Source organism: Entelurus aequoreus, linkage group LG11 (genome assembly GCF_033978785.1).
Source record: "Entelurus aequoreus isolate RoL-2023_Sb linkage group LG11, RoL_Eaeq_v1.1, whole genome shotgun sequence".
Lineage (NCBI taxonomy): Eukaryota > Metazoa > Chordata > Actinopteri > Syngnathiformes > Syngnathidae > Entelurus > Entelurus aequoreus.
In genome coordinates this window covers 33,032,442-33,047,157 of record NC_084741.1, presented here as the reverse complement: position 1 = coordinate 33,047,157, position 14,716 = coordinate 33,032,442, and the positions used below count along the sequence as shown (strand labels likewise).

Sequence of the window (14,716 nt, the reverse complement as noted above, 5' to 3'; positions counted from 1 at the left end):
TTTTTATTGGCGTAGTTAAGATCAGGCGGTGCCTGTGCGCACAGCGCCCTCTGCTGGCCGGAGGTGGCGGCGCGCGCACACACAAACAGAGGCGCTTAACGTGAGCTAATTGGCCCCCTGGTGAGCTCTGACTAGAAGAAACCACGTGTGCGCGCACGCAAGCTTTCATTCACTGTGGACGAGCACGTAGTGGTGACGCGTAGGCGTTGTGAAGTGTGGTTACAATCAGCTACACAGGACATAGTGGACGTATATGATATACGCACGGTATCAATGTAATCCGGTGATTTTGAAGAGGTGTAGGATAAGTAAAGGAATTTCTGTCCTCAAAATGAGTATAATTTTTTCAACAAGGGCAGAATTTTTGACCCAGCTTGTTTGTGCAAGTGTACCTAATATTGTGGCCGGTAAGTGTTACAATCGCCACTCTTCTCCCCTGCATAGAAATGTGACTCCACCAGTGCTAAAACCCTTCCTTGGTGCAGCTGTCACACACACGCTTAACAAACTCTTGACTCTTTTTTTTTTTTTTTTTGCTTTTAAAAACAAACTGGATGTTGATGTTGAGCTTATTTTAAAAAAAAGAACGGTGTATAAATATTTTAAATAATGCATCACGTCTAGATCCATTTTGATCATTTACCTATTTAAAATTGTTAACATATAATATTTTCTGAGACATAAAGAAGGATCAAATATCTTATTTCTACTTATTTTCAGACATGTTGAATTAAGTGTGAACCTGTGAACTATTTATATTTAAAAAATCAGCACCAGTTTTTCTACCTGGGGTATGGTAAGCCAGTGTTTATCAACCTTTTTTGAGCCAAAGCACATTTTTTTCATTGAAAAAAATGAGGAGGCACACCACCAGCAGAAAACATTAAAAAATTAAACTCAGCAGCCGATATCGACAATAAAAAGTCGTTGTCACAATTGTTGGGTTTGACTTTAAACCATAACCAACCATGCATCACTATAGCTCTTGTCTCAAAGTAGGTGTATGTCACATTACGCCGTGACTTATTTTAAGTTTTTTGGTTTCTTCCTGTGTGTAGTGTTTTAGTTCTTGTCTTGTGCTCCTATTTTGGTATTTCCCTGTAGGAGTTTCATGTCTTCCTTTGAGCGATATTTCCCGCATCTACTTTGTTTTAGCAATCAAGAATATTTCAGTTGTTTTTATCCTTCTTTGTGGGACATTATTGATTGTCATGTCAGGTTCGGATGTACATTGTGGACGCCGTCTTTGCACCACAGTAAGTCTTTGCTGTCGTCCAGCATTCTGTTTTTTTTCCTCCTTTGTAGCCAGTTCAGTTTTAGTTTTGTTCTTCCCTAAGCTTCAATGCCTTTTCTTAGGGGCACTCACCTTTTGTTTATTTCTGGTTTAAGCATTAGACACCTTTTTACCTGCACGCTGCCTCCCGCTGTTTCCGACATCTACAAAGCAACTAGCTACCAGCTGCCACCTACTGATATGGAAGAGTATTACACAGTTACTCTGCCGAGCTCTAGACAGCACCGACACATCATTTGCAGACTATAATTACTGGTTTGCAAAAAATATTTTTAACCCAAATAGGTGAAACTAGATAATCTCCCAGGGCACACCAGACTGTATCTCAGACTGTAAACAATTATTGCTAAGCAATGCACTATTTTAATCAGCTTGAGCATTTTTAAATGCATTTTTCTAAATTTCTTTTTTTGTTTAACTCAATGTTTTACTTTTATAACATACAGTCGTCCCTCGTTCATCGCTCTTAATTGGTTCTGGAATTTTCGCGAAGTAGGAATCCTTGTTTATAAATAAAAACATGTAATAGCTATAGCCATATAAAAACTGTTTACAACCTTCTAAATACATTTTCAACCTCCAAACATGAAAAAAGTAAATAAAACACTTTAATCACTTTTACACCTTTTCAATCGTGCTTGAAGCTGAGCCAATCAATGACCACGATACTGAACAGTGCGTTCTGATTGGTTCAGTCTCCTCTGGTGGCCAATACTACTTATTGGTTCTTTTTAGTTTATTTAGCCATTTTTGGGCTTGAAAAAATTGTAGAATTAACTTAAAAAGATATTTTTTAAATGTGGCAAAGAACAACTGTACTTTACTTTAAATACGTTTAATATTTAAAATTAATAATAAACTTACAGTAGTTTTCAAAAAGCTAAATAAAAAAAGCTGAACACATCTAATAATAAACGGTTACTGAAATGAGCATTCTTTGGAAATTAAGTATCTTTTGCAGATATACCTAATTTACATTTAAGGGTTTGAAATGAATAATTTTGAGTGTAACTGCTAAATGAACAGAAAAAAATACTTTGCCATCTTTCTATCAGCTAAGGTAAACTTTTTTTCCTCCTAATTACTTTTGGTAAAAACAACATTTCATCAGCATTTATGTAGCCAACATCTGAATGACTTTATTTAATGTGAGCGTTTAACCTACAGCCAACATCCAGTAGGAATACTAATCGTTTATAGAAGCCTAATTTAGATTTACAGAGGCTACAAATATACTGGGTGTATCATATGTTATATGTGTCGTGTGTGTGTGTCTCAGTGCATGCATGGGGACATTTGTAAAGGTTGAGTGGGAAAAGCACAGGTGTGCATGATAAAAACTAACAACTGCAGGGACACTCAAATAGAACAGAGTCACTTTTAATGTTATGCGGCACACCTGTGCTTTTCCTATAATGACACACACTACGCACACATTTGACCTGTATGTCCTCCATGGCAGCCTGGTCATATACAGTGTATCCGGAAAATATTCAGTCCTTCCACATTTTCAGCCTTATTCCAAAATGGATTAAATAAATGTTTTCCCTCAAAATTCCACACACAATACCCCATAATGACAATGTGTATACTTTGTTTTTTTTTGTTTAGATTTTTTACTAATTTATTAAAAATACAAATCTTACAAATCACATATATATAAGTATTCACATCCTTTGCCATCCATCCATCCATTTTCTACCGCTGGTCCCGTTTGTGGTCGCGGGGGTGCTGGAGCCTATCTCAGCTGCGTTCGGGCGGAAGGCGGGGTACACCCTGGACGAGTCACCACCTCATCACAGGGCCATGCATGTCTTTGGAGGTGGGAGGAAGCCGGAGTACCCGGAGGGAACCCACGGGGAGATCATGCAAACTCAACACAGAAAGATCCCGAGCCCGGGATTGAACTCAGGACTACTCAGGACCTTCGTATTGTGAGGCACATGCACTAACCCCTGTTCCACTGTGCTGCCCCATATCCTTTTCCATGAAGCTCAAAAGTAAGCCAAGGGGCATCCTGTTTTAACTGATCACCCTTGAAATGTATCCACAGCTTAAAGTGGAACTGCACTTTTTTGGGAATTTTGCATATCGTTCACAATCCTTATGGAAGACCTGACGATAAATGTTATTTTTTTTAATGCATTTTAATATTAAATAAATGCGATCAAAAGTCCGCTTACAATAAGAGCCTATGAGAGATGTTCAATTCTGCCTATAGAGCCTCTAAAAAAACATCCACTCTTCCATTGAGGTTTTATATACATGATGTAAGTATATGCTGTATGTAATGTAATAACATACACTTTTATAACATTTAATATTTACGTATTTAGATTTTTTTAAGCATACGTGTCACATTAATTTAAAAAACGCATCACATTTGCTTTTTTTCTTCACTGATTTTGGCTCACTGCAGACTATGAGAGCCAACAAACATAATAAAACATCAATTACTGTACAATGTCTGCTGTCATTAGGATGTCGACTGATAGGAAGTTAATTTATTCCCTTTTAGATGAAAAATGTCTCATAATCCTCGCGAAGAAACGGGGTGGAGGGTGGGGAGAAACAAGTGTTTTTCATGTCATCCTCGCCAGTTCCAGGTCCTAAATGGCTGTCAGTGTCCCAACTTGTGGGATTATATTCTCAGCCATCTACTTTCCAGGTGAGAGGCATGATTTATGATCTAGAATACATTTACAGGGAGCAAGGAGCTAGTTTGTCTGCGTTAGCGCTGATATTAACAAAATCACTATCAATCAATCAATCAATGTTTATTTATATAGCCCTAAATCACAAGTGTCTCAAAGGGCTGCACAAGCCACGACGACATCCTCGGTTCAGAGCCCACTAATACTTGGTTAATATTCAAGTCACGAAATGTAAATTGAGTATTGTGGGCACTTTTTTAATAGTTATTTATCTGATTTTATGGGCAAAAAAGAGGAGCTCCCATTGGCTCTGCTGAAAGTGGACTTCTATTTATGTTTAATACTTAGAATGCATAAAATAAAAATCCATCCAACGTCTTGTCTTTCATAATGAGTGTGAACGACAGGCAAAATTCCCAAAAAAGTGCTTTTAAACTCAGACCGGGGTGACGTTTCATCTTTCAGCAGGACAAAGTCCTTATAGGCACTGCCAAAATATCAAAGGAATGGCTTCAACTAAATGTCCTTGAGTGGCCCAGCTGGAGCCCAGACTTGAATTAAATTGAACATCTCTGGAGAGATCTGAAAATGGCTGTGCACCGATGCTTCCCATTCCAACCCGATGGTGCTTGAGAGGGACTGCAAAGAGGTGAAATTACCTAAGATTGTGGCATCAGATTAAAAAAAACTTGAGCCTGTAATTGCTGCCAAAGGTGCATTAACAAAGTATTCAACAAAGGCTGTGAATACTTTTGTACATGTGATTTCTTAGTTTTTATTTTTCATAAACTTGTAAAAAGTTTTAAAGTTGTTTTGCATTGTCATCATGGGGTATTGTGTGTAGAAATTTGAGGACAAAAATGAATTTATTCCATTTTCAAATAAGGCTGTATGTAACATCTTGGAAAAAATGAAGCGCTGTGAATACTTTACTGATGCCCTGTATGCGATACAAATCTAATTTCTCAGTTTCTCCAGTGACAAAGCTAAAGATTGTGCCTCTATTCAACGCCACCTGGAGAGAAAAAAAGCTACAGCGTGTAAAACCAGGACTACCCAATCGTTGTGGGGGGAACATTTTCACAAAGGTAAGGACCAAACGTCTCCCTTTGCCATCATTCTTATTTTCTTTGTTTGTTTACAGAATTATGCCAATGCAAGGACTTCACATGTTCATCTCACCAAATGGCTTGGTCTTGTTAATCAATAAAACAAGCAATATTTAAGATAGTCAAGACATCCTGTGTATGACAGGAGTGTTCTGCTGTTTTGAAGGATTCACAGCAAAAACAATAGTCAAATATCTACATAGCAGCATTGCTCCACTGTTTTTAAGGACTAACTGCAAGTCAAAGATCCTATATATGACAGGAGTGCGCAAAAATGCAAGTCAAAGATCCTATATATGACAGGAGTGCGCATCTGTTTAAGAATCTACTGCAAAAATGCAATTCAGGGATCCTTTATACGACAAGAGCACGCTGCCGTTTTCAAGAACCTACAGCAAAAATCCAAGTCAGAGATCCTCTATATGACTGGAGTGTTTGGCTGTTTTCAAGGGTTTACAGCAAAAACACTAGTCAAGGATCCTCTATAAGCAGGAATGAGCAGCTGTTTTCAAGAACCTACTGCAAAAAGGCAAGTCTAAGATATTGTATATGACAGGAGCACTCTGCTGTTTGCAAGAACCTACTGCAAAAATGCAAGTCAAAGATCCTCGACATGACATCAGCGCTCTGCTGTTTTCAAAAACTGACCGCAAAAATGCAAGTCAAAGATCCTCTATATCAGGGGTTTGGCATAGTTTCATATATATTTGACAAGGTTGTAAACTAAATAGGTTAGATATAGTTATTGAAAACAATATCAATATTATTACTATTTCAGTTTTAATATTTGAGTGGGCCTCGGGCCCCTCTGTAGTGCCAAAGTAGGGCCCCGAGGTCAAAAAGGTTAAGAAGCCCTGCTCTCAATAGCAAGACTGCTCAGCTGTTTTCAAGGACTAACCACAAAAATACAAGTACTCTCGACATAACTGCTCTATTTTAAGGACTAACTAAAAGTGCAGGAGTGCGCTGAGTGTGGTGCTATTTTCTAATAAAAATGAAAAGCTGACAACATTTGGAGACGCATGCTTTTCATTGCACAGCAATGCTATGGCATTAAAAAAACACTAAAATACATTATTGGGTGTGCAGTAGAACAGAAAAGTCAACAAGGTGGCTGGATTGTATATGTTCTATTCTAGAACATTCTTGTACCGATTCAAAACAGCCATACATCATAAATACAAAATCTGTACATTTATAACAGCGCAAATGCATTTTTTAAAAACACTTGGTATTTACATCTCCATATCCGGGAGAGCAGCTTTGACCTTTACGGAGCGTAATATCTTGGGTTTCTTTCATTTGTACATACATATACATATTTATATTGATATATCGCTCTTTGTAGTCCACAGTTCACCATAGAGTGTGTTTCTGTGTCACATGACACTTCATCGCACAGTGAATTTGATCCTCCACAGGACATAATGCATTATTGAGTACCTGCGAACATGTGGCGTTATAAACACACATCAGCCAATAAGACTGAGTGGCATTGAGAAAACCACTAATAAACACACAAGTACAGGTACACTCTTTTTTTGTTGTCTTTTTAGAATATGTGCCGGAAGCAGGGAAATAAGGCATTGTTGTTGTGACAAAGCCTATAAAATCGGAATTCCGTGCGTCGAAAGCAATGCAGCTTTTCCGTCTTGGAGGCTGAATTCTGGTTTCGTCAGTTTATTGTATGGAAGAGCGTCTCCGAGGATTCTTTCCAGTGCAAGCGTTCCAACAGCACCGCGGTCATGCCGGGTGGGGGAAGTTGCGATCCACAGTGTTACAGTACTTCAACAGGACACTTCAACAAAGTGAAGGCAATGCAGGTTTTGCTGAGCTCGAGGATATGTGAGAATATACTATATCTATAGGGTAAACACAAACTCCCCCACGAAAAAACAGTTGACCTGAATATAGGACAGTATTTTCCTCCTAAAAATCTATAAAAAGTAAAGTCAATACTGGACAGTTTTTTTTACACATGCAAAGCAGCAAGTGGACCCAAACCACTACTCTCAAAAAAGTCAGACCTTTTCTTCCTGTCACTTACACACACACACACACACACACACACACACACACACACACACACACACACACACACACACACACACACACACACACACACACACACACACACACACACACACACACACACACACACACACACACACACACACGCACGCACGCACACACATTCTTGTATTTGTTACCTTCTTGAGACCTCCGAAAAATGTCAACCTCTTTAGGACCACCCTTTCTAGATATATAAAGATTTGTATTTACAACATTAGTAATAAATACAAACTATGCAAATATAAAAAAGGTAAGCTTTTAGTTATTTTATTTTTTTGAATTTTCTGTTTGTAATTTGTTATCAATCTTCATTATTTATGTCAAGTTATTACAGTATGTCTCTATATACATATTTATTTATTTTTTTAAATTCATTTTGGCCAAAGGGTGCATTTCAATGTATTACACACACTTGTTATTACATGTGTTGGCCAGAGGGGATCACTTCAAATTTTTACACACACTTGTTTCATATGTTGACTAGAGGGGGAGCACTTTTAAAACTGACAGTCAATTTAAAAATCCCTCCTTTTTGGGACCACCCTAATTTTGATAGATTTCACCACCAGGGGTGCAAATGAGACATTCTCTATTAGATGCAATGGTTTTCTGTATTGGGACCATGATTTTGGTTCTAACTTGTTCAACGGTCCTCATATGGAAGGGACCCTTCCTTGTTGATGTCTCAAGAAGGGTAGGAATACAAGAACCTGGCGACACAGACACGCTGAATGTGTCTCAAAGGTAGTTAGCAAGTTAGCAAACCTTGGGCGACTTATATGTTCATTTTAAATAGGGCTGATTAATTAAAAAAATAGCGCATTAATCATGTATATTCGCAGATTAATCACGCAATTTATTTTGACTATGTGCTCCTTTACCCTAACCGGATGGTTACCTGAAAGGCGGCTCGGGTCGTTATAAGGTCAGTGATCAGGTCAATGCATAAGTCAGCGCAAAGATGTGTGAGGAGACTAACGTGGGAAAATTTCGCTTCAAAATACACCCTGACTGGACTTCAGATAAAACTACCAAGTTTTGAAAAAACATGACGTGCATTCAAGGAGCAAGTATCAACGTGTGACACTCTGGCATTTATGTCCAAACAATGGGCTTTTTTCTAAGTAACTTAAATCATGCAAGTGAGCAATTATAACCTGTGATTAATCCAAATTCAAAAATGTGATTAATCCTGTTTAATCTAAATTCAAAAGTGAGATTAATCACAGTTAATCCAAATTCAAAAGTGTGATCAATCTGATGAAAAAAATATATAATTCGACAGCACTAATTTTAAGATAATGATAATCAATGAAGGAGCGCTGTCAAACATCTAAGAAATATATATGTATATATAAATGTATATATATATATATATACACATACATATATATATATATATATATATATATATATATATATATATATATATATATATATATATATATATATATATATATATATATATATATATATATATATATACACATACATATATAATATATATATACAGTGGGGCAAAAAAGTATTTAGTCAGCCACCCATTGATTGTCAATGGGTGGCTGACTAAATACTTTTTTGCCCCACTATATATATATATATATATAATTATATATTTTATATATATATGTATATATATATATATATATATATATATATATATATATATATATATATATACAGTTTTCAAAATCTGGTCTTGAAAAAGAGAGGACGTCTTATATTCAGGTCACTGTGGAATTTAAAATGAAGGCTGCAAAATTATTTCCAGGGGAATTAACTTGAATTGTATGTATTTACAGGAAATAAAATCATGAAAGAAGTTGTGCAAAATTACAAATAAATCATTGAAAGGAGTTAGATAAACATTTCAGCATCATATTGCCTATACAATATGGCATTTTCATTTCTACCCTGCAATGTGCATCATGTTTTTGTTGTTGTCTAATTGATTGCCATCAATTCTCATTAATTCCCATGGGAAAATAAAATCTTTAGTCCATTCATTTGCAATACATTTTCCAGCCCTCTTTTGTCACCTTTCTAACAGCAGATATGAAACTCTTTGGTTGCCCCATACATGTCACACATGAATGCAAAAAGCAATGCTTATTATTAACAGTAGTACATTCTTAATCTTCATATCCCAGATTAATCATCATATGAGCCTCAGGGAATAATGAATGGACGTAGAAAAATAGGATACTTGAAGTGGCTATAGTATTTCCATATGGATCCCAGTTATATTAAAAAACCATCAGCAAATGGAAAAGTATGTGCATAATGAGCATGTGCATATTCAGTGATTAGATTGTAGCTTCATTAGAAGGTAAAACAATAGCTGAGGCTGAAGTCTTTGTGTCTTATCTGATCAGCGTGGCTGCTTTTGTGCCCATGGAGGGTGTGTCTCTTGAGAGACGAGATGGTTTCACAAACACGCCGTGACCTGGCGGACATCGAAAGTACACTCTGCCTTGGACTGTACCATTGTGCTTACCTGAGAAAGGGGTAGAAAAATTATTAATAACAAAACTTCATTAAAGTTCACACTTTGCACTATTTCGTTACACTTTATAAAGCACTTCTTATGTATTCCTTATTTTGCACTTTCATTTTAAGAGGTTATTTATTGTTAAGTGTTCAATGTGATTTTACAATTTTGTTTACATTGATTGATTGTTTTCCATGGTTGTGTCGACATTTCCTTTCTGTCTTGATAGTTTAGGGGATTATAATCAGGACGTTACATTTGAAATAAAAATGTTTACATTTCATATATTTTTTCCTGGGCCTTATTTTCCATAGGTCATAGAAAATATTAATAATAATCAATATCAACATATATAAAACTGTTATTTTGTGACAGTTTCCAGCCATATCGTCCAGCCTTAGTATAGTTTGACATAACTCACCCACTGCCAGGTCCAGTTTCACACCAACCCAGATTCCCTTGGCAAACTCCACCCCTCCGACATAGTGGACCGTTCCTCGTCTCTTTCCGACCCACACCATCTCTCCAGGCGCCATCCAATCTGGGAGCTGGGCGACGGGGGTACTCTCATCCCCGCTGGAGTCCCCGGAGGGTTCTGTGCTGCTGGGGTTCGGGCTTGGACAAGGGCTCCCGTGTAGCGGCACGTCTCCCTGCACTGGCTCCCGGAACGGAGGGTCTCCTCCTGTCAGGGTCTGGGCTTTGGACAAAACTGTGCCTGCGGGCGGTGATGCGATATTCGGAGGTCTGACTGAGGTGTAAACTACAGTGGTGTTACTTGCAACAGGATATTTGTGTATAGCAGCCGAGGCGTTGTCAGAACTGTTAATACTCGCAATGTCATCAAAAGAGTCTGTCTTATTCAGTTGTGAGCAGATCTCGTCACCCTCCTGCTCCCATCTCTCTGCAAAATGGTCCAAATCCTCTTGTGTACTACTGTCATCAGCCCCTTTAAAGTCCGTAAACTCCTGGCTGCAACTGAGAACACAGTTTTGAGGGAATGTTTTCTGCTTGCCACAAGGAACACTGATAGGTCGAGAAGCGGAGGGGCTGACAGGCTGCTGGTCTTCGCCTTTAATTTGTGTGTAGCCTCTTCCAGAAGGACATCCTTGGGGGTCATGGGAATCCCTGGAGGCGCAGCTGAGGTGATCAGAGCTCTCACTGGAGGTGAAAGGCATGTCGGACAGCGTGGCGTTGGAGGCACTGTGGGAAAAGTAACCGCTGGTGCAGCTGCTAGTGGTGGGGCTACGAGACACCTCTCTTCTCTCTTTGGAATCAACACGGCTCCCTAGAGTGGCGTTGTAGCCGTCGAAGTTTGCAAAGTCCTCTGGGATGTACGACTGGAAGTGGTCTTGAGGGCCTCGGTCCAGATTGAGATTCACATCCACGTCAGTCTCCTCATCGGACTCGTGCTGTTTAAAAACAACCAATACAATCAGACAACACTGCTCTTCACAGTTAATAGAGGCCATGATTTGATGGGCTAATGAGACATGGAATTGTCATGGAAAGTTTTCCCAAAGAGGGACACTTTTTTACTGTTTACTCTTGCGGGAAACATTCAAATCAGCCCATTCTGGTTTTATTTTGTAGTACAGTGATACCTCAGTTTTCAGTAGTAATCTGTTCAAAAAGGTTAAATGAAAATCAAATTGTACGAAAACCAAAGCAATTTTAAATAATGCAAATCCAATTAATCTATTCCAGACAAAACAGTTAGTAACAAAAATTATACTGGTTAATAAAGAGTGTGCATGAAGCGCAATATGGAGGTATTTGGGCTTCAAAACTAACAATAAAGGTGATGCTTTAAACAGGGAGACACCGCGTTGCCAGTACTCTTTTACACCTTTCCTGCTTGTCGGCTCCCAGACAGCGGTCGAGGAGAGAAGGGGAGACGTTCCCTCCAGGGCCAATGTATTGTCGGAGGTAACACCCTTCACTTCACAATGGGTCCGTAAGGCTCCGCTCTTAGGCCGGAATGGCAAGGCCGTCGATTAGTTACAACTTGGTCACTTTATTTATAATTTCCACAGGGCACAACCGGACATCCACCATGCTATTAACACTCCTGGATGCTAGTGCTACCTCTCCTAACTTTCCCACTCACTTACTCTCGTCACTCAACCCACATACTGCACACACACACGCTACTCTCACAACAGCTGCTTTAAAACGTGCCTTGCCATGTGGCCATTACTATTACCATCTGTGCTTCAAACTTAGGTAAACATTTAAATGATAAGCATTCAGATCTGCACAAGGAGTTATAAAAAGTGACAGGTAATAAGGTAGTTGTTACACCTGTCCTGCTGTTCGGTCCGGTGCAGACCGTAGTCGAGCACAGAGAAGACGTTCCCTTCAGGGTCGATGCCATTTCAATGCCTTTCAATTTATATTTTAACCTTGTAAAATTGTTCTTTGACTGTGAGTGTTTAATGTAGTGTAAAATGTTCTGTTAAAATAAAGCCAATATTTACATTTTTCATAGTTCCCTTTATTTGGAAAAGTATTGAAAAGTATTGATATACATTTCGATACCGGTACTAAATTATTGGTAGTGGAAATGCATTACTGCACTAGCTAGCTTAATGCTAATTTAGTTTAGCAGACTGATAACAGGTTATCTATATCTGAGAGCCTTTTAAGATTATTTACCTCAAAACACTGTTAAACTGAACACAGAAAAAAGTAGGTCAATACAAAATATGTGTAATATTTAACATACTATATACAAAATAACTTCTGTGTTACATTGTAACGTAAAATAAATTCATTAAAACAAATGCACTAGCTTAATGCTAATTTAGCTTAGCAGACAAATAACAGGTTCATCTTTATCTGAGAGCCTTTTACAGTATTTACTTCAAAACACTATAAAACTAAACACACAGAAATAAAGTTGGTTAATATAACTTATATGAGATACAAAATAACTTCCGCGACATTCCAACATTAAAGAAATGCTTTAAAATAAATGCTCTAGCTTGATGCTAATTTAAGTTGGATAGGGCGCCATACATCCTCCTAATCAGCATTAGCATTAGCAATTTTACATTGTGATTTCAAGACCTCCAAATTTGGCAACCAAAACTACAACTAAGATGCACATTACAATCAAACAGCTGATGTGTATTAAGTACAATACTAGTATATTAAAACTTTGTAGAGCCTAACAAAACAACACTGGCACATTCAACCTAATGGCAACAGACTACTTCCTGACTGGCCACCCAACTAGGACTAACTGCTCGAAACGGTTGAAATTAGTGCATACTTGCAAATGAGAGGTGTGTAAGACAACACGATCCAACAACTTAATAGTATACGCTTAACTAAATAGTACACAGTTTATTCCAGACTCAAGCGCTTCTATCCAGCCGTGTCAGGATCCAGCATGCAAAGCCCAGGTGATTACAACAACATATCACTTGATCAATCTTTTTCTAACATTCATTGTTCGTACTGATGCACGCCGCCTATGTTTGTGCATCCTGTGGGACCAACCTTATCAGATTATAACAGTTTTGGCCCCTTGGTGAGTTATTTTGCAATCATCCGATAAATAAGCACAGAGATCGAGTCACGAACTTGTGGCATTTTTTGTTAGGGACTCGTCACTTGATTCTGTCAAAACTGAATTTTGGCGAACATTTTCTTTGAAAACCTAACAAAAAGTAATAGAAAAAGTGCATTTTACAAAACCTGAGGTACCACTGTAAACAGATTAAAATTAGGACTTAACCATATGTGGACAAGTATGAGACATGATTGGATGCAGTATATGTAAATCAGTGCTTCTCTAATAGTTTGTTACGCCCCCCTAGGAAGAAGAAAACATTTTGTGCCTCCCCTACTCTTTGTTGCGACTATAAATAGTATAATTTAACTATTAAATTGTTATAAGTACACCTCTTCATAACATTGTATCCATATTAACATGAAAGAAAACAAAAAAAGAAATATAAATACATTTAAAAAAAATATTTACTTTATATTAACTTTATTAACGTTGTTTTTTAGTCTGTAACATAAAACATTTGAAGTGCATCAATTTGCCTGAAATTTAAAAGATTAGTGTAATCCTTATTTAAACTATAAACTTTTTTTTGACCGACTTGAACCATTTGATACTGAAAAATGAAATTAAATAAACTCAATAAATAATAATAAATTAAAATTGATAAGCAACATTAACTCAGGAGCACAATATATAAAAGACTAACCTCCAAAACAAAAAGGAATATAACAATTTGTGCCGATTAAAAAAAAAAATCACTACAATGAGCACATTTTGTAGTGCACAGCTTTTCGAAGCGGGATTTGAAGCATGATACTGTAAAGCATGTTACCCGCACCGCGCCCCCCTAGGGGGCCTGCCCCACTATTTGAGAAGAACTGATATACATGAACAGATCATTGGAGATCAATGAAACATGTATGCCTTATGATAGTGTAGTGGTTCACATTGCTGACTGTTGTGCAAAATGACTGAATGATGGATGGACGCACACGTCTATCTAAAGACCACAACAACAACAAAACCCCAGCAGTGCATAGACCGTTACTGTATTAGAGAAACCTTCCTGCTTTTGTGGGTTATTTCTAATTCTGTTCATTTCTATTCTGCAAGATGGAGGTTATCTTTAAAAAATTATGAAAAAGTATGTTGGAGTCAGAAAAGTGCACCACACTTGAGTGTGGATAACCGCACTCACACGAGTCAAACCAAGTGTGCAAGCGCGATACGGATTGCTAGGGATGAGTGTGCCTCAGTAAAGCAAGCTGATTGCACCGAAGCACAGGGGCCATGTGACATTAGTTCCAGTGAGAGTGTGTGTGTAGCACTTACAGCACCATGAGGCAGTGTGCGGCTGAGCTGTCTGCAGGTGGAGGTGGAGGTAACAGTGGGGGTGGAAGGCTTGCAGTGGCCCTCGCTGCCTGCCCTGGGTCTGCGCCAGGGGCAGGGAGGGGGGAGCAGTGCAGGGCTGTCCACACATGAGCGCATGCTCTGCGGATGGGTCAGAACAACAGCACAAACTTCACACACACACTCACACACACGCATGCAGCTAGGCAGGTTGCACTGTTAGTGGCA

At 38.2% G+C, this 14,716-nt stretch overlaps 1 protein-coding gene and 1 long non-coding RNA gene across 7 annotated transcripts in view; one reads left to right on the top strand and one right to left on the bottom strand.

Annotated features, from left to right (window-relative positions):
• Nucleotides 1–185: 185 nt before the first annotated feature.
• Nucleotides 186–6,290, top strand: LOC133660629 (uncharacterized). Of its 2 annotated transcripts, none has more exons than XR_009827852.1 (3): nt 186–407; nt 4,927–5,036; nt 5,093–6,290. It is a non-coding gene; the product is annotated as an uncharacterized LOC133660629 (long non-coding RNA). The 2 variants fall into 2 exon arrangements; XR_009827851.1 differs by having other exon boundaries at nt 4,918–5,036.
• Nucleotides 6,291–8,798: 2,508 nt separating this feature from the next.
• kif13a (kinesin family member 13A) overlaps nt 8,799–14,716 on the bottom strand; it is a 105,836-nt gene continuing 99,918 nt past the window's right edge. For 4 of the 5 annotated variants that reach the window (XM_062062991.1, XM_062062993.1, XM_062062994.1 and 1 more), the window contains 3 exons: nt 14,471–14,629; nt 10,043–11,030; nt 8,799–9,627 (listed from right to left, as the gene is read on the bottom strand). In XM_062062991.1, coding sequence (XP_061918975.1) covers nt 9,494–9,627; nt 10,043–11,030; nt 14,471–14,629 — 1,281 coding nt within the window. In that variant the 3' untranslated portion in view covers nt 8,799–9,493. The remainder of the gene's footprint in view (nt 9,628–10,042; nt 11,031–14,470; nt 14,630–14,716) is intronic. The other variant, XM_062062995.1, reaches the window with a different exon arrangement.